The 18,880-nt window shown below is 40.4% G+C and overlaps 1 protein-coding gene across 1 annotated transcript in view; it reads left to right on the top strand.

Moving 5' to 3' along the window:
- Positions 1-18,880, top strand: part of Ube2w (ubiquitin conjugating enzyme E2 W) — a 48,072-nt gene that overhangs the window by 13,611 nt on the left and 15,581 nt on the right. Inside the window, exons 2-3 of the mRNA XM_041667468.1 lie at positions 4,378-4,469; positions 8,378-8,480. Coding sequence (XP_041523402.1) covers positions 4,378-4,469; positions 8,378-8,480 — 195 coding nt within the window. The remainder of the gene's footprint in view (positions 1-4,377; positions 4,470-8,377; positions 8,481-18,880) is intronic.

Below are 18,880 nucleotides of genomic sequence, written 5' to 3'. Positions count from 1 at the left end.
TGGGTCGTAGCATAGGCTGGTCCTCCTGCCTTAGTGAAAGTGAGTGTTGGACTGACCGGTCCACACCACGCTCTGGGCTCTTGGAGAGCTGCAGTCGGCAGACTTCTCGCTTTAATGTAGGAAGTGCTAGTTTTAAGAATGGAAACTGTTGGTGCAGTCTCTCCCTCTCCCTAAAGAGGAAAACATAACAATAACTTAAAAATTAAGGTCTGTAGAAGATGCACTCAGAATTTAGTGGAGAGAAGTTGGTTCATTTGCTTTATGCTAAAATAAAATTATTTCATTGCTAGGCTTTTGCCAAAAATAATTTTTTAGTATTTAAAATCAGTTCTTTTTTTAAACATATTTTCCTTTTATTTATTATATTATTTGTACGGATGTTTGACTCCATATTTGTCTGTGTACCATATGCGTGTATGGTGCTGGAAGAGGCCATAAAGACCATGGGATCTCCTGGAAGTGGAGTTATAGCCAGTTATGAGCTGCCATGTGGGTGCTGGGAATTGAACCTGGGTTCTCTGGAAGAACAACCAGTGTTCCTAACTGCTGAGCCATCTCTCCAGCCCCTTAAAATCAATTCTTAATACTATGAATTCTTAATAATATGCCCAGGGTTACAACTGGGCATGGTGGCATGCTCCTCCTTGTAAAGACATGAAAGCAGTCCAGTGCTCAAGGTCATTCTTGGCCCCGTAACAATTTCCAGGTCAGCCTGGACTACATGAAAAGTTGTCTCAAAAAATGAGAGGGCTGGGGATATGAATATGGCTGTTAGTGTAATATATTGAGGATTTTTTTTCTCCTCATATCATGCTGCCCTGTGGTTTGCTTTCTACCTTCAATTGTCAGCTAGATGAACTAGGAGAAAACAGTGGTCACCTTGGTAAGATTGTTACAATACTGGGGGTTGAACTCAGGACCTCAGTAATACTAGGTAAACATTCTGCTACTGAGCCACACATGCTGCTGGTCTTTCAGTCTACACAATTACACTAGCAACCAGTGTTACGTACTTTTTTTTTTTTAAAGATAATTTATTTTATATGTGAATACTCTGTCTGCATGTATGGCCTTATGCCAGAAGAGGGCATCAGATCTCACTATAGATGGTTGTGAACCATCATGTGGTTGCTGGGAATTGAACTCAGGATCTCCGGAAGAGCAGCTAGGCTCTTATCCATTGAGCCATCGCTTCAGCCCTTGGCTGGATTGGAACTAGCAGTGTAGACCAAACTGGCTTTAGACTCACAGAGATCTGCCTCCCAGTTGCTGAGATTAAAGGTATAGGCTACCACACCCAGCTAGTCCTTCATTTTGAATGTCTTCCTTTTTCTTGTTTGTATTTCTCTTTACCTTCAGTGAGAATTTGTACTCTTTAAAATAGTTTCCCAACTATAATAACAAAAACATCTTTTCAAGGTTTCAATTTGCGATAAAACTTTGTAAGACATAAAGCCTACCTATTCCTTTAATTTATTCCATTTTTATATATCATATAGAACACTTTGTTTTATTACATACTTATTGTCAGTTTCCTCTTTTGAAAGTAAACAAAGGGGTTTTGTCAATTTTATTGTATTGTTGCCAGTGTCAACTAAGGACTTACTACTCTGTTCTGGTTTTGTGCTTTAGATTTATATGTTGGTACATAAAAAGATGAATTAATGTGGGGTTGGAGAGATGGCTTAGTGGTTAAGAGCACTCAGAACCCACATGGCAGCTCACAACTGTCTGATACCCTCTTCTGGTATACAGATGTGCATGCAGACAAAGGATCTATATATATGAAATACATAAATAAATCTTTAAGAAGTGTAAAAGTTTGCTTTAAGAAAAAAGGACACTAGCTGATCTTTCCAAGGCCCAGAGAGTAGATCCAGCACCCACTCATAGGGGCTTGTAATTGCAGCTTCAGGGAATCCTACAGGTGTACACACAGCAGACAGATGTAAACATTAATAATAAGTGAATCTTTAGAAACATGAATTAATGTAAAAGTGGAGCCACTTTAGAAATGAAAGATCTTTTTAGATTGGGATAGAAACTGCATGGTTTGAAACTGGGAATATTTTTCTTGATGTAGTCTTAAGTTTTCCAAGGAGTACTTTTCATGTTAAATAGCCATAGGTTATTGAAGGACCTGTCATCCTGCTATGTGAAACAGCAAAAGTCTCAAGCTAGTGCCTAAGCACATACATTGAGAAAAGTGATCAGAAACTAAAGAGCAAAGATGCGTTACTGCGATAAAAATGTAATCTTTTAACACTGTTAAACAAAATGTGGTAGACATAGACCTGCCTGTGCTTTTAGTTTGCTGAAAATGGAGTGTTTGTAATTTCTTCAGAGTTCACAAATCAATAACAGTAAACATGGCGATTTCAAACACAAAGAAAAATAACAACGTCAGGCTGTCAGAGTGACTCAGATGGGTCTGTGAACCTCCCCAAGACACAGCAGTGATTATTGATAGATCCAGGTATACCTAGTAAGCATGTTGAGGGGGCACAGTTTTAGGCTTCATAAAGAATTCTGCCTTTATTTTTGACAGCTAATACTTGAAAATCTTAGTCTTTATATTTATCAGTTAGTCGACTTGACTGGTTATACTAGGACTGCACTTAGTGTTTTCAGATTTGTGTTATCCCTGTGAGTTTATGTTTGAATGGGCATGGGGCAGGACTGGTTAGGCAATAGCATCTTTTCTGCTAGTAAAGCCCTCCAGATGTGGAGGACTTTGACAGTATTGCTCCTCAGAATGTGGTCACTGAAGTAAGGCTTCTCTGAGATACTCCAGGGAGGGTTCCCTTATTTGGAGCTCTTTCTTTGTCTCCCTCTCCCATTCCCTCTAACCTTCCCTCTGTCCCTCTTTGGCGCCCCCTTCCCCCTTCAAGGTAGTATTTGTCCAGGCTCCTGAGCTCTGAAATGGAGTGTGTCACTACACTAAACGGAGAGACCATTTTTAAAACAGAAAATTCATTGGAGTTATAAACAAATATTCTTTTTTTCCCCCTCAAAGAATTAGCTGTTAGGGGCCGGAGGAATGGCTCAGCTGGGGAGAGCATTTGTTGCTCTTGGAGAGGACCTGTTTGAGTTCCCAGTACCAACATGGTGGTTCACAAGCATCTCTGAATACAGGGCCAGGCTACTGGATGCCCTCTTCTGACTTCCGAGGGTACTGGGCATGCACGATGATATGGTATACATACATATATGTAGGCAAAAATTTATACACACAAAATAAAACAATAAAAACAAAAATAAAAGAATTAGAAATTAAGAAGCTGATGAGATGGCTCAGTGAGTAAATGGCAAAGCCTTGACAACCTGACTTCCATGTCCGGGACCCACATGGTGGGAGAAAGGACTCCCTCAAGTTGACAACCTGAGTTCCATCTCCGGGACCCACATGGTGGGAGAAAGGACTCCCTCAAGTTGTCCTCTGACTGCCACATGTGTGCACTCACACATACATTAAATCATAAATAAAATAAGCCATGTGGGTGGAGAAATGGCTCAGTAGTTTAAGAGTGCTTGCTGATCTTCCAGAGGACCAGAGTTAGGGTTCCAGCTCAAATAAAATAATAATAAAACGTGGTTTTAAAAGATCTTTATAATCTTGCATACGATTTTAATAGCATTAGTTGGGTTTTTTGTAGTGCTGAGGATTAAGCACAGAGCCTTGCACAGGCCATCGAGTACTCTCTCCATACACTGACAGTTCTGTGCTCTGTTCAGTCTTTGTACACCAGAAAGGGATGTCTGTTGATGACAAGGGGAAGCAGTGAGGTTGTACACGCAAAAAGTGCAAAACGTAAAGCCATTTAGAGTCTGGTCTACAAAATGTTACTTTAATGTACAGTGAAAACTGTGACCCAGCCATTAAAAGAGTGACTTGTGTTCAGGTGACCCTGCTTAGAAGATGATTACAGAATTAGGTTAGGAGTTGACTTTAAATTGTTTTTCAGAAGGCTTTTGTGTAATAAGGTACTGTCATAATTTCCCGGGAAAGCTTCTCTTTCGCCATAGTTACAGGGCACTGGGGTTATTTGAAAGCAGCAAAGGAAGCATTCTGAGTAGTGGCTCTTCAGCCCACTGCTGAAGCTCTGTAGCCCCAGTGAGAAACTGAAGAAGGGGCTGTATCATGGGTACCCGCTGCCCTTCAGAACTGCTTACAGCAGCATTGTGGGATTGGGACTGCGACACTGGCTGTGAATGGTAAGGCAGACCATAGTGTAAGAATTAAGTATAGATGGTATGTAGAGATTCAAGGGCCCTGTAAAGAAAGAGGTTCAAGCACTGGAAGGAAATTTAATAATCAGTTTTAGACTGTGGAGAAGAAAGATGATAAAAGTATAAAATACTATTGATATTTTCTAGAAACGACTACAAAAAGAACTGTTGGCTTTGCAGAATGACCCACCTCCTGGGATGACGTTAAATGAAAAGAGCGTTCAGAACTCAATCACACAGTGAGTATTTGAGGTTCAAAGGTCTTCTTACTTACACTGTATAACTATGTACTCATTCTTTATTAACTTATTTTCATATTTTATTGTATTCTGTTATGCCACTAAGTAAATATAATAAAGAGATCATATTCCATGTATTTATATAAATATTCATTTTTAACCTTACTGTGTTATCATAGGTTTACTGTTGTGTAAAGCTTTCAAGCTTTCTTTTTTCTTAAAAGAATCCTTGTGTGTTTTTCATGTTCCTTATTATCTATCTATTTATTTATTTATTTATTATTTCTGCTGTGGCTCAGGCTAGCCGTAGTCTCTGGACTGCTGGTCTTATAGGTAGGTGTGAGCCACTTCTTATGTGCTGAGCCTGTGCTTTCCCTTCAGACTGCAGCACACCATGCTTCAGACATAGTCAGTAAAACACCCCTGCTGTGCTGCTGCAAAACAAAGATACGAAGAGGGCTTCCTGGGACAAACTTGTTTTTTTTTTAAGTATCTCTGGTTGTAAGACTGAGTTGAAAACTGTCAACATTAGAGAAGGATGACACATTAAAATGCTATCACTTTATTGTTTATAGTTAGTTTGTAAGGTAGAAATTTTGTATAGTCATAGTTCATAATTATCTTTGAGAATTCTGTAGAAGACCTTTTTGGCTGGGTACAGTGGTACCTATAGTCCTCAGGAGGCTGAGATAGGAGGATCAGCCCGTGAGTTCAGGACCACTCTGGACAACCTGGTGAGATCTCTGCCTAAAGAGTAAGTCATGCCCCAAAGACAAACAACATTTGTATGCTGCTTGTTTTAGTCCACAAAACCCAGCTTCCTCTGGAATGGAATAGATAGCAGTTTCTTTTGGTTTTTTTTGGTTTTTGTTTTTTTTGTTTTTCTAGACAGGGTTTCTCTGTGGCTTTGGAGCCTGTCCTGGAACTAGCTCTGTAGACCAGGCTGGTCTTGAACTCACAGAGATCTGCCTGCCTCTGCCTCCCGAGTGCTGGGATTAAAGGCGTGCGCCACCACCGCCCAGCTAGCAGTTTCTTTTATTAGAAGCCAGAATATGTATAAAACATCAAATTCAAACCATCCATTTTTAAAGAGTAATAGTTACAGAAATTCAAGAGTTGAGACTCACTGGAGAAAGGCCTGTTTACTTCTGCATTAAGTCCTTACTCTTGCTCATGATTCGATACTAGCTGATGGTTCAGTATTATGATTGGGGCTGGTGAGCTGGTTCAGATGCGAAAGGTGTTTGCTGTACAAGCCTGGTGTCTGAGTTTGATCTCCAGAACTCGTGTGAAGGTGAAAGGTGAGAAGCAGCTCCACACTTGTCCCCTGACCATCACCCCACACCATGGCTGCATACCCATAACCACACATAGTGCACATGCACAGTAATTATTAATAAAGCTGAAAATGTGTAATTTAAATGTGCCTATGATAAGGATAGAGAAATGGCTCAGTGGTTAAGAGCTCTGGCTGCTCTTCCAAAGGTCCTGAGTTCAATTCCCAGTAACTACATGGTGGCTCATAACCACCTATAAATGAGATCTGGTGCTTTCTTGTGTGCGGGCAGAACACTGTATAAATAATAAAAAAATGAATCTTTTTAAAATGCACTAAGTTGCTGTTTCTTATCATCAGTGATGTAGTAAACTGCAAAATACTAAGAATACAATATTCCCCCAAAATGTAACAGTGGCTTATTCTTGAATTTTTATATTGTTGTTGTTATTTTGGCTTTTCGAGTCAGGGTTTCTCTGTGAAACAGTCCTGCTGTCCTGGAACTCACTCTGTAGACCAGGCTGGCCTCAAACTCAGAGATCCTCTGTCTCTGCCTCTCAAGTGCTCGGATTAAAGGCGTGAGCAACCACTGCCCAGCATTATTTTTTAAATTTAGTAACCATATATTACTTTTTTAAATAGTAAAAATTAAAAATGTATCACACACAATATTAGAAATCATGTCATTGACCTATTTGATGCAGATGTTGCACAACTAATGATGTTTGTTTTGCAGTTATTTAAAGACTGCTCTGCGTGTCATGTGTAAATTGTTGTGTTTGTCCTCAGATTTGTTACATAAAGAAAATGAAGGTGCACAGGCAACTCTCTCTTTTGATTATCACTCTGGGGAGTAGAGATGTGGGTGGGTAGGAGAAAATGAATTTTGAAGCTGAGAATGATGTATTCTTTTTTGTTTTGTTTTTGTTTTTAATGAGAGAGGAAAGAAGGAGGGAGGGAGGGGCAGGGTATTGAACCCAGGTCTATTTAACGTGCTTTGTAAGGACTCCGTCAGTGACCTGTGTACCCCACAGGTACAGCTTTGTGTTGTATTGAATTTACTGTGGACTAGCTCTAGCGGTAGAAATGCGCTAGCTTCTCTACTTATGTATGGTCATTTCACTCTCTGAACAGTACCCTTCTATGGCACTCAGCATGCATCCTGAAAATGAATTTTCATATTTTAAGGGTTTCTATACTTTAGTAGATTTCTGTCATAGACTAAGCCCAGACCATGTTGTTATTTTATACATTCCTAGTTCCATACTACGTAAGACATGAGTAGACCCTTACCATAGTAGTCCCTGTTTTTCTGGACAGATGGGTGGGTGGGTGGGTGGATGATATTGGCTGGCAGTACTGGGCATCAAATCCAGTATCACTTGATCATGATACACAAGTGCTTTACTGCTGAGATGTATCCTCAACTCAGTTTTCTTATATTTAAGATAACATTTTTGTGCCTGAGATGCATGAGGTTAAAGAATTTGGCCAACTACAATTACGTGTGACAGCTATAATTAAAGACTTATTCTTACTTACTTTGGTTCAAGTCTAACTGCTCCCCTATTGTCTTTGCTGTTTTTATCTTCTATTTTCTCTTTTAAAGACTAGTGATAGTTACAGGATATCAGTACAAACATTTATGTTCTTGATGGTTACACATGAAAAACAAGCTTACAATAGATGTCACAGAAATCTGTATGTGCTTTATTAAGACATTGAAAGTGAACGAGCAAGGAACGGCAACAGAGAGCATTGCTTGTAACCTTCAGAGTAGATGGATGGGGATCAGTTTAGCTTCCGTTGAGTCTTTAGCCTACTGGTCAGGGGGTCTGTTTGTCAGCTACAGTTCTTCTAACATTAATCGGGAAGGCAGTTAATGAGCTTGATGTTGTGTAGAACAATTTAGTTACTGTAGAAAGTAGTGTTTGAAAGAAAACAAGATGGTGTGGTCTAAAAGGAAGAACACAATATAGACTCTGGTATTAGCCCATGGAAGTGGGGGTTTATTTGTAGTTTGCCTCAGACCCGGGTTACAAGCTCCGACCTTAACCTAATTTCTTTAATCCCAAGTGTCACAGAAGGCTAGGGAAGAGTGTTGAAAACCTACTCTGGAGTTGGGGAGAGAGCTCAGCAGTTAAGAGGGTTGGTGCTCTCAGAGTCCCCTAGTTAATGTCCTAACATTCATGTCACTGGGGACTCTCAAGGGGATCTGTGGCCTGGGCTCCATGGGCACTAGCGCACATGCAGCATACCCACACGGGTCATCCAGAGGCAAGAGCTAGCCTAGGTGGTGAAGCAGAAGGGAGTCATCAGTTACTACATATTCAACCCTGGAGCCCACGTAGATAGAGGTGGAAGGAAAGGATCAGCTCCACAGAGCTGTCTTCTGACTTCTACATGTATGCTGTGCTTGTGCATGTCTCCCATACAGTAATAAATTTATTTAAACACATACATAACAATAATGAATTAAGAAAGAAATGCAGTGTAAGAGTTGTTGGGTGAAGTGCACCATACACACTCTGGCCTATTGCCTGACATCCCAGTAACCTCTAGTTTTCCCTTTACCCTAATCCTTTTTAAGTTTTAAATTTGTTCCCTTTCTGTTTGTCTTTTCCTGTCCTAGGTGGATCGTAGACATGGAAGGTGCACCAGGTACCTTATATGAAGGAGAAAAGTTTCAACTTCTGTTTAAGTTTAGTAGTCGATATCCTTTTGACTCTCCTCAGGTAATTGCCTTGCATGTAACATTTTATTGTACTTTTAGATTATAGCAAAAACGCTAAATTGGTTATTTTTGCCTCCTGAAAGCCTGTATCAGAAACTCAATGTAAATATGTAGATAGATTTATTTTGCATTGTTTTATTTGAAGGCAGGGTTTTGTGAAGGGTTTTGGGGCAGAGGCTTCTCTATTGTTCTGCTTCTAGGAACTTGAGGCTGTTTATCATGCACAGGTTTCAGGAGCAGTGGGGGCAGACTAGCATTTTTAGGCACCGCAGGCACTTTCTCCTGGGCGCAATGCTGCTGAAGATACAGAGGCTCTTTGAGAAGGTCTGTGTCTTTGGGTTTCCACTGATGTGTTCTTTTTGCAGCCTTCCGGAAGGCTGAATACATGAAGTCAATTTGAAATCTGATCATTAGAGTTTGAGGCAAACACAGTTTAGTTAAGGGCTGGGCGGTGGTGGCGCACGCCTTTGATCCTAGCGCTCGGGGAGGGAGAGGCAAGCAGATCTCTGTGTGTTTGAGTCCGCCCTGGTCTGCAGCTTGAGTTCCAGGACAGCCAGAACTTCACAGAGAAAAATACTGAGACAAGGAATAATGGTGGTAGTGGTATTTAAAAAAACAAAACAAGAACAACTTTGGGGGGGATATGTGTATTAGTGTTTTGCTTGTATGTGTGTCTGTGCACTCCGTGTCTGATGCCCTGGGAGGTCAGAAGAGGGTGTTGGATCCCTAGAACTGGAGTTACAGGTTGCTGTGAGCAGTCATGTGCGTGCTAAGAGTGAGTACTCTTAACAGCTCTGCTCTCCCCAGCCTATGGACTGTTTGGAAGAGGCATTTAACTAGTAAATAATTAATTGAAGGTTAGAACAAAGAAATTCTGGGATGATTTCCAGGATTCTGACTTGTAAGATGATGAGTTACTAGAATTACTTCTCACAGAATTAAGCACAGGATTTCACAGTTTGAGCTTGACGTTTGAGATGTGTTGCTAATGTAGCACTGCAGGCCTCTGCTACTGCTACTAAGGATTTCTGGAAAATCAACCCAGTACCTAAATTCTATGGTATGTGATTAAAATGTGCTATTTTGAGAAAAGTCATATTTCATTGTTACTTTGAATATAATATTGTGAATATAGTAGATTAAATCTTTTTCTGGCCATAAGAGATAATAGGGAATTAGTTATTGCATTGTGCTATAAAGAGAATTGTTTAAAGAAGTAGGGTTAGCTAGATGTTGACCCCTTGAATTATGAAGTTGACATGTGATCAGGAAGCTGTTAAGACTTGAGGCTCCTTTTACCCTTTTTATGTAACTTAAGGGGAAGGGATTCTGCTGTTAAAACCTCTAGGTATTCTGGTAAGCATCCGCTGACTAATCTGCAGCACAGACATCTCCCTTCTCACCAGGAATTTGTCTTTAAGTTGTGGTATTCTTTGTCTTAGTGCCTTCAGCTGTTTCTGCCGTACTTCCAAATATCTAATATGGCACTCAGATGCATTCAACTCGGGGGAGACTCTCAAAGGGGTGCGCGCGCGCGCACACACACACACACACACACACAGAGCCTTAGCTGTCCTTGAACTTGCTTACTAAATCAAACAGGTCTGGAACTCACATAGATCTGCCTGCCTCTGCCTCCCAAGAGCTGGGATTAAAGGCGTGCATTATCATGCCTAGTTCAACATTTATAATAAGTTTTTCTTTATTTTGGGATTCTGTTTTCCTTCTGCTTTGTTTTTGTCCTTTCACTCATTCCTGTATAGCTTTTCAAAGCCTTTGGCAGTCTGTGAGTCTTCCCATTTCTTTCTTATCTTGCTATGTAGACTGCAGCACAAGGTCTTATCTTTCAGCTGGATTGTTTCAATAGGTTATTCAGTTTCTGCTTCTTGTACTATATACCTTTCCTCAGCACTGTTGGATTTTTCTGTAGGCATAGTCATGATCTCATTGAACGTTTAACAATTCTCTTTTGCAGTGCTGGGGATCAAACCTTGCACTTGGCTACATTACTTCTACCCTACTCTACATACATACATCCACACATAAGTACAACACCCACCTGTATTTTTCCCTTCCTTAGTAAAATCTGTGGACGATTATTTCCTTGGCTATCAAGTTCCTTTATAGACTTGTTAAAACTTAACCATTTTTTGCAGATTACCTCCCTGCAGTCTACTGTATGATAATGTTTGTATATCATATTTTATAAATTAATTTTTATCATGATTTTATCATCTAATAACTCTTAATATAGTGATTATGATATAGATTCATTTTTTAAAAATATTTATTTATTATGTATACAATATTCTGTCTGTGTGTATGCCTGCAGGCCAGAAGAGGGCACCAGATCTCATTACAGATGGTTGTGAGCCACCATGTGGTTGCTGGGAATTGAACTCAGGACCTTTGGAAGAGCAGGCAATTTTTTTTTAAGTGAAGAAATTGAAGCTTTTAGGAAAGATCTTATTAATGGTTTGATTACTAGTTAGAACAATCAGGAGTGAAAACCAAGTTATTTCTCTCCCTCTGCCATGTTGTATATGGAATCTGAAAGGCCTTAGGACAGTTATTCCCATTCTTTTGGAATGCTAGTATTCCTTTTTAACAACTTATTTTGTAATGCATCCATGTTGTAGAAATTGTATATTCTAATTTATATTGATTAGGAAAATGACAACTCCAAGGGCAAGAATTTTTTAATTATTAAAATTATTTTATTAATCATATTTTTATGGCTTTGAAACAAGTGCAGTAGATTCAATAATACAGATTTGCGTACATATAAATTACAGGGTTTTTCAATAACTGAACCTTTTTAGATATCCCATTGTTCTGGGAAAGTGGTAGAAACGTTCCTTTGAATTCAGTTCCCCAATTGATGTGGGATTCCCTCTGTATGCTGTGAATATGTTTTATTGCCATTGGTTAATAAAGAAGCTGCTTTCAGCCAATGGCTTAACAGAATATAGCCAGGCTGGAAAAGATATGTAGAGAGAGTAGGCGGAGTCAGAGAGATGCCTTGTAGCTGATGCAGGAGACAGACGCTGGACGGAAACTTACCAGTAGGCCACAACCACCTGGTGATATACAGATTAATTGAAATGGGTTAAATTAAGATATAAGAGTTATCCAGGAGTTTGCCTAAGGTAATGGACCAAGCAGTATTTTAATTAATACAGTTTCTGTGTGCTTATTTCGGGTTTGGGTGGTCGGGAACAAACAAGCAGTCTCCGCTGACACCCAATTATCAGGCATTTTGAGGAAACAGAAACATTGACAGTTGTTAGATAACAGTTTTTAATCTTCCTACGGAATAAACAATGCTGAATGTGTGACTTCTAAGAAAAATAGAATTTGATGAGTGTCCTGAAGTAGACCAGCATCATCGTGAAATGACCTCTACCTCATCTGTGACACATCCAGATCACTCCATGCCTGTGCAGCTTCTGTCTGCTTCCTCTTGTTCCTGATTAGTTTCGCACATTATATGCCATTTACTGTGAAAAATCCACCTGCCTAAATAGTGGTATTTGGCTTGAACATTTGTTTTAAAGCTTAAAAACAAAAACAAAACCAAAAACCAGTCAGTGTTTTTCAGTTACTACAGGAACAGACATGAGGCCCCATTCCATCATCATTTCCACTAATGTGCAGTTAATGCCAGTTGTGTAGGCAATGCCTTTCTGTGTAAACACTGTTTGTCTTTGTCTATGCTACGTTCCAGGGAGATGGCTGCTCAGTTCAGTCTGTCTTGAGCAACAGCAGTCAGTCTGTGCCAATGCTTACCTTTATACTGAGAAATAGAAGAGAATATAGAGACTAGAAAGACAATAGGTTGCCTTTAAAGGGCTTCAATCTGCTCATTAGTTGAATAGGTCAGCATTTACTTGTCTGTTAGGACTGAGTATGTAACATGAAATCAGACCTGTTTGGCTCAGATTGCAGTTTCCGTGGGGTGGTGTATGCCTGTAACACTAGCACTCAGGAGGTCGAATACTACTTGAGCAAAAAGTTCTAGACGAACCTGGCCAACAAAACAATACCATGTATCAAAAAAGCAAAACAAAAAGTTGGGAAGATGGTTTTGTAAGTAAAGTGTTGCTGTGCAGATACAAGGACCTGATTTTAGTTCCCAGCACCTGGGGAAAGCCAGGAGTGGCAGTGCCCACTGTGGTCATAGCACTGGGGAGGCAGAAGCAGGACAGTCCTGTGACTGCTGACCACATAGTTTTGCTGAATCAGGGAGTGCCAAGTTCTGTGAGATACCCTTTCTTAACAAACAGATAAATAAAAGTTGAGAGTGATTGAGGAAAATACATGTCTATACATACACATAAACACATGTATACAAACACAGTTTTTTAATTAGAAAAAGGAAAAAAAACATAAGAATTTTATGAGAGTAACAAAAAAGCCCTTTTTATGTAGAGTTTACATTCTTTTGCGAAAAGACACATAATAATTAAAATAGTGCAGGAGAGGAGGGGGCAAGGGCATGCTCAGTAGTAGAGCTAACAATTGACATCTGGGTCTCGGGAACCTAAAAAGCATCTTTACAGCAGAGCACACAGTTGATGAAGACAGCTCACCAGACTGGGAGAAGATGCTGGTACACTGTACCTTTGACAGAATATAATAGAGATATAGGAAGAACTCAAGCTGTACACTAAGAAGTTAGAGCGTCCAATCAGATGAAATACAGATGACCAGTAAAGACTGGAAAAAGTGATCAATTCTTCCAACCCTTAGAGAAATGCAAATCAGAACTACATTGAGAGTCCATCTCACCCAGTCAGTTGTTGTTCGTCAGGGAAACAAACAACAGATGCTTGTGAGGATGTGGACAGGAGAGAACCTTTATGTTGTAGCCCATTGTGAGAACTCAGACTTTTGCTCTGAGATGGGAGGTCTTGAGTAGGGTTATGGAGTCATAGCTAAAATTAGAAGGCAGTGCAACAGGTGGCAAATGGGAGACCACAGGGACTGTTGAGTGCGTCAGGCCGGGGTGGTGCTGACCTGCAGCAGCAGCTCCTCGTGGAGGGTGTGGAGAACACAGTTTGCACCTGGTTTAGAGGGTAGACCAGCAGACAGGAGGGGCTGCTAGATTGATAGGTGTTTGAATAAAGGCATCAAAACTCCACGAAGGGCAGTGAATTGCTTTGAAACAAAATGGGAGGGGGCTGGAGAGATGGTTCAGTGGTTAAGAGCATTGCCTGCTCTTCCAAAGGTCCTGAGTTCAATTCCCAGCAACCACATGGTGGCTTACAACCATCTGTAATGAGGTCTGGCGCCCTCTTCTGGCCTGCAGGCATACAAGTAGCAGAATACTGTATACTAAATAAATAAATATTAAAAAAAAAAAAAAAAGAAAGAAACAAAATGGGAAGCACTAGCCAGTGTAGAGTAGACCAGAGAGGCAGAGAAGAACCTTCTTGAACTGGTAGGACTGGTCTTGAGAGGACTTATGGGGAAAGAACAAAGCAGGGCATGAACGGCTCGGCCTTTTAGGCCTGGCTGCATATGCTCCCATGTGTCTGTGTTGAGAGACACCGAAGGGCCGCAGGTGTGAGTGGAAGGTCTAGGGTCTGATTAAAGTAGGCTCTTCAGTATGGAGGAACTGGGTGTTACTTCCTCCGCTTTAGGAGATGTGGTCAGACTCTGGAAATTCTAAAGTTCCCAAAGCTTAGTGCTATAACTCTTCGGTACTTTTCATCCTGCCTCCTCTTTGATTCTTCTGATACCCACTTCCTGTATACCCCTTTGTCAGAGAATTCTATTTCAAAGAAACATGAGCTACTTGCAGGACTTTGTCAATGTTTCAGTATACTGACTTTAACTTTTCCAATTTGATTTTTGCTGAAAAGTTGTTTTAGCACACAATTTCTCTAGAAATGATAGGGACAATGATTATTTTCAAGGAAGATCACTGTCCCTTCAATTCTGAAGCCATACAAAATAACGATGAAATTAAAAAAAAACTTAGTCTTTAAGTACATTTAAAGCTACATGGTATGATGATCAAATAGGAAAATTATTCCTATAGATGCTAACGATCCGGGTTTGTGTGCTAGAAGGAGAAGTCTGCATTGAAAATTCATAAAACTTCAATCCCTAGTCATTTTCAGTAATTTTTTTGAAATTATATCACATGTCTCCTCCTTTTTTCTCTTTTTGTCTCTCCTTGCACCCCTCCGTTCTTTCTCTCAAGTTCTCAACCTTTCCTCCCTCATTCCTAAAGACAGCCTAATCTGCCTGCATAATATACCTATATGTAGATGAGCTCACTAGCCTCTTTTTGTCAGTTAGTACGAATTGTATGTTATCTGTAGCTTTTATTACACTTTTAACTTTTATTCACTTATTTATTGTTGAGACATGCTGTCATGTGTGCTGGGCTGGCCTTAAACTTGCTCTGTAGTAAGGGATGATCTGAAACATCTGCTCGTGCTGTGTTTACATCCTGAGTGCTGGATTGCAGGTGTGGGCCCCCAGCCTGTCTCTGATGATTACAAGAGAAAACCTTGCCTCATGTTGTCCTCACAGGAAGCCTTGGTATCTATATGGCATGACAGATGGACTTTGTCTTATAATTCTAGCCTGGTGTTTGGTTGTCTTTCTGGCTGCCTCCTCTCCATCCCTATGCTAGAAATTGATTGCTAGCCTAGGGCTCATGCATTTCAGGTGAACGACCACTGACTTGCACTCCTACTTGGTGTATCCTATTTTGTTGTATTCATTGTATGTTTACAGTTTGGACCCAGCTTGATGCATATTAGGTAACTTTCTCTCTCCAGACCGCTCATGAAACATGTACTGTATTTTTGTAAATAGTATATTGTATTTTGTAAATATGATACTAAGGTTTTTCATTATTAGGCTTGATGTTGAGAAATTCTTGCATTTTGTTTATGAAAGTTACCTGAACTCCATTCCTTGTTTTCTTCTTAGTAATAATGCCTAGACTATTGTAAACTGTATAAACGTACTGGAATATATAGTTAAATGTCTAGAGTAATTCTTGTTTTATACTAGATTGTTGTAGATATCGACAGCTATCAGATTGAACTATTGTTAGAATATATCAAATTTGAGTAGTGGGTCAGGCTTGAGTAGCTCATGCCTATAGCCCCAGGTACTTTTAAAGCTGCTGTAGGAGAAATGCTTAAGCGCCTGGGGGCGGGGCAGGATTGACAGCCTAGGCAGTGGGGAGACGCCTTGTCCCTCCTCTCCTCTCCTAACTTAGTTGTGGTTGCTCATAGTCTGGGTAGGCTTCCATTACTCTGATGTCTTTCGGCTTGTATTTTAATAGATACTACATTCATGGTACTCAAGTTATTCCAATATTGGTTTGGTTAAATTTTTAGACTGGATGTGAACTAGGTATGTCCTGCAGTTGTTGTATCTTAGCTCTTCTACTTTTGGAAATGAGTTGCAGTAGTGAGGAGTTGAGTAAAAATGTAGTTGTTTGAAGATGGCTTCTTATGCAGCTTTGGGACTCTTAAGTTCTGATTCTGAGTCCTAGAGTTGTACTTTTACTTCCCTCTGAAGTTGTGCAGCAAGGAGCGTGGCTAGTTTCCAGTCAAGGTGTTTTTTTGTTTGTTTGTTTGTTTGGTTGTTTTTTCGAGACAGGTTTCTCTGTAGCTTTGGAGCCTGTCCTGAAGCTGGTCTCGAACTCACAGATATCTGTCTGCCTCTGCCTCCCAACTGCTGGGGTTAAAGGCATGTGCCACCACCACCCGGCCTTCAGTTAACTTTTAACAATGTGATTGTATAACTAATTTTGACCTGAGACCAAGTAAATTGAGTTGTAGTTTCAAATCACTTGTATTCAGTGGTCTGGCACTATCAATCCTAGATAGTTTTATAAGCTACATGGGACTGCACCAATTTTTTTTTAAACTCCAGAATTAACATTTTGAGTTCAGAACCTGCTCACTTGAAGTAAAACATTAGAAATGTCAGTTTTTCTCCTTTGACTCATACAGGATATTAAACAAGATGGAAAATGGTACGTGCTTAAAGTTAGCCTTGGTTACTCTTCCCAATGGGCGGAGATCCATAGTGACAGAGATTATAATGAAACTCTGTGGAAATGGAAAAGACTGGTAATGCCTTAGCATCAACAAACTGTTGTAAAAAATGTTTTGTTTTATTTCAGGAATTCAAGCATCCTTTTCCTGCTTAGACAAGCTTCTAAAGTGTCTAGGCCGTAATGGCTGCTTAATATGTGCAAGTAGTTATCCCGTGTCTGATTGCCTCCGGTTCACACTGGCTGCATTTGCCTGTCATGGAATACATTAATAATTGAGATTGGTTAATTTTGTTTTGGTTGGTGTCTTAAGACAGACTCTGAGGACAGCGCAGGTTGGCCTGCACCCTCTTAGCTATGCTAGTTGATTGCCCACCCAGCATCCCACTCAGCCTCAGCCTCCTGAGTGCCCAGCGGGGGACTTGACTTGATTTTTGTTTTGGCCGCTGGTGTTAGAACTGTTAAATTTTGTCCCCTGCTCTGCTTGTAGACTGTCTGCTGCTTTTTGTAGGTGCCGTTGCTTGCTGTTCACCACTCTATCTTATGCCTGGGTTTCCTGTTAGTTGCCAGCTCATGGACATTGGTAACGATTTCTCTCCAAGGAGGATACTGCTTTCCTCGTGCTCTGTGAATGCCTAGGCAGTGTCCTGATGACCTTTGTATCTGTCTGGCTGTCGTGTGTTTTCTAATAGTCGTGGTAAAAACGTAACGTGTGTGTGTGTGTGTGGTGACACTGTCACTATTCTCATAGACTTCATAATAAAGAGACCTTATTGGGGGGTGGGTAGAGTATACTTTAAAAATAACTGTGACCAGGGAGTAAATTCTCAGTGAAAACACTCTGCTGGTCAAATGACTCTTTAGGATAAATGAATCATCAGGACAGATCTATATTCTGTGACATTTATAAATTCCTTTTCTAGACGTGTAGCAAATCTACAAATAAATCTGTTGACATAAGCTGTGGCTCATACTTCTAAAAGCAGTTGTGGGTGGACACAGAAAGTGTCACATTCGCAGGGAACCCTGATTGCTTTTGGGCTGATGAGGGAGGGGGACTTGAGGGAGGGGGACTTGATTGGGGGAGGGGGAGGGAAATGGGAGACGGTGGCAGGGAGGAGGCAGAAATCTTTAATAAATAAATAATAAAGTCCATCACTAATTAAAAAAAAAAGAAAGTGTCACATTCAAGACTGCTCAGAGCAGGACAAGAGCAGTGACATGAGCTGCACAAATGCCATTTCTCAGAACAGTCTTAAAGGTAAAGAATGAACCTTCTGCAAGTATGGAGGACAAGTAATTGATTTCTCTCATTATGAGAGAGTAGAGGTGGGTGGCCAGGTCTTAAAGGCTAAGGAAAGCACTTGCTGAAAGTTTGGAGAGATTTGTCATGTTAACCTCAGCTTAACAGTCTGAGGCCTACTCGTTTGGACAGTCAGCTTGTTAATGTGCATATTTCTAAGAATCTTTTATTTCATTTTTGGCGTTTCGAGACAGGGGTTCTCTGTGTAGTCCTGGCTGCCCTGGAACTAGCTCTAAATACCAGACTGGCCTTGAACTCACATAGATCCAGATCCACCTGTCTTGCCTCCTGAGTGCACCACCACTGCCCAACCTGTAAGAATCTTAATAAAGTCAGATTTGTGGCTAGATATTTAAGATATCTACCAAAACCTTATCTGATTTTAATTTCACAATATCTATTCTATATTAAATGTGGGTATACCCTACTCTAGCCAAACTGATTTCATTGGCCGTCTTCTTCATTTAAGGAGAAACCACCCCCCACCCCTAGATACATGCAGAGCAGCAAATGTTTCATCGGTTTCTGTCAGAATTTAAAGTTTGATTTCTCCTCCTCCTTCTTTTGCTGTACAGGTTGAGCGATTCTGTAAAGTCTGTGCTGAGGACTGTGGATGAGTGGGAACTCATGGATCTTGAGTGGCATCTTTGAGTTTATCCTAATGGTGGTTGTTGCTGTTTGTTTGAGAGAAAGTTTGTACCGTTTTCCCAAGGCTGGCCTTGGACCTCTAGGCTCGAGTAGAATTCCTTCTGTCAGGCTCGAGAAGTTGCTCCTGCAGTGGTGTGCTGCCACACCCAGCCTGATTGTGAATTCAAACCAGGTCTTCATCCTAGTGATACTAATGTTTTTCTTACTATGGTAAGATCACTAATTAAGAAATGACTGCTAAACTATAGAATTAATACGGCACCTTGTAAAATGTACTTGAAGATTGGTGAGTTAACTTAATTTGAGTTTTATATAAAAGCAGATAATTTCTCTTAGAGCTGTAGCTTGGAGTGGAGCGGTTGTGGGGCACGCACAAGGACCTGCATTCTTTGTGCAGCACTGCAAGATAAAGAGGAAC

Source organism: Microtus oregoni, unplaced genomic scaffold (assembly GCF_018167655.1).
Source record: "Microtus oregoni isolate MIOR12 unplaced genomic scaffold, Mior012 000017F_ref0000208, whole genome shotgun sequence".
In the NCBI taxonomy this organism is placed as follows: domain Eukaryota; kingdom Metazoa; phylum Chordata; class Mammalia; order Rodentia; family Cricetidae; genus Microtus; species Microtus oregoni.
The sequence above is the reverse complement of the archived record's forward strand: the minus strand, read 5'-3'. Positions and strand labels throughout refer to the sequence as shown.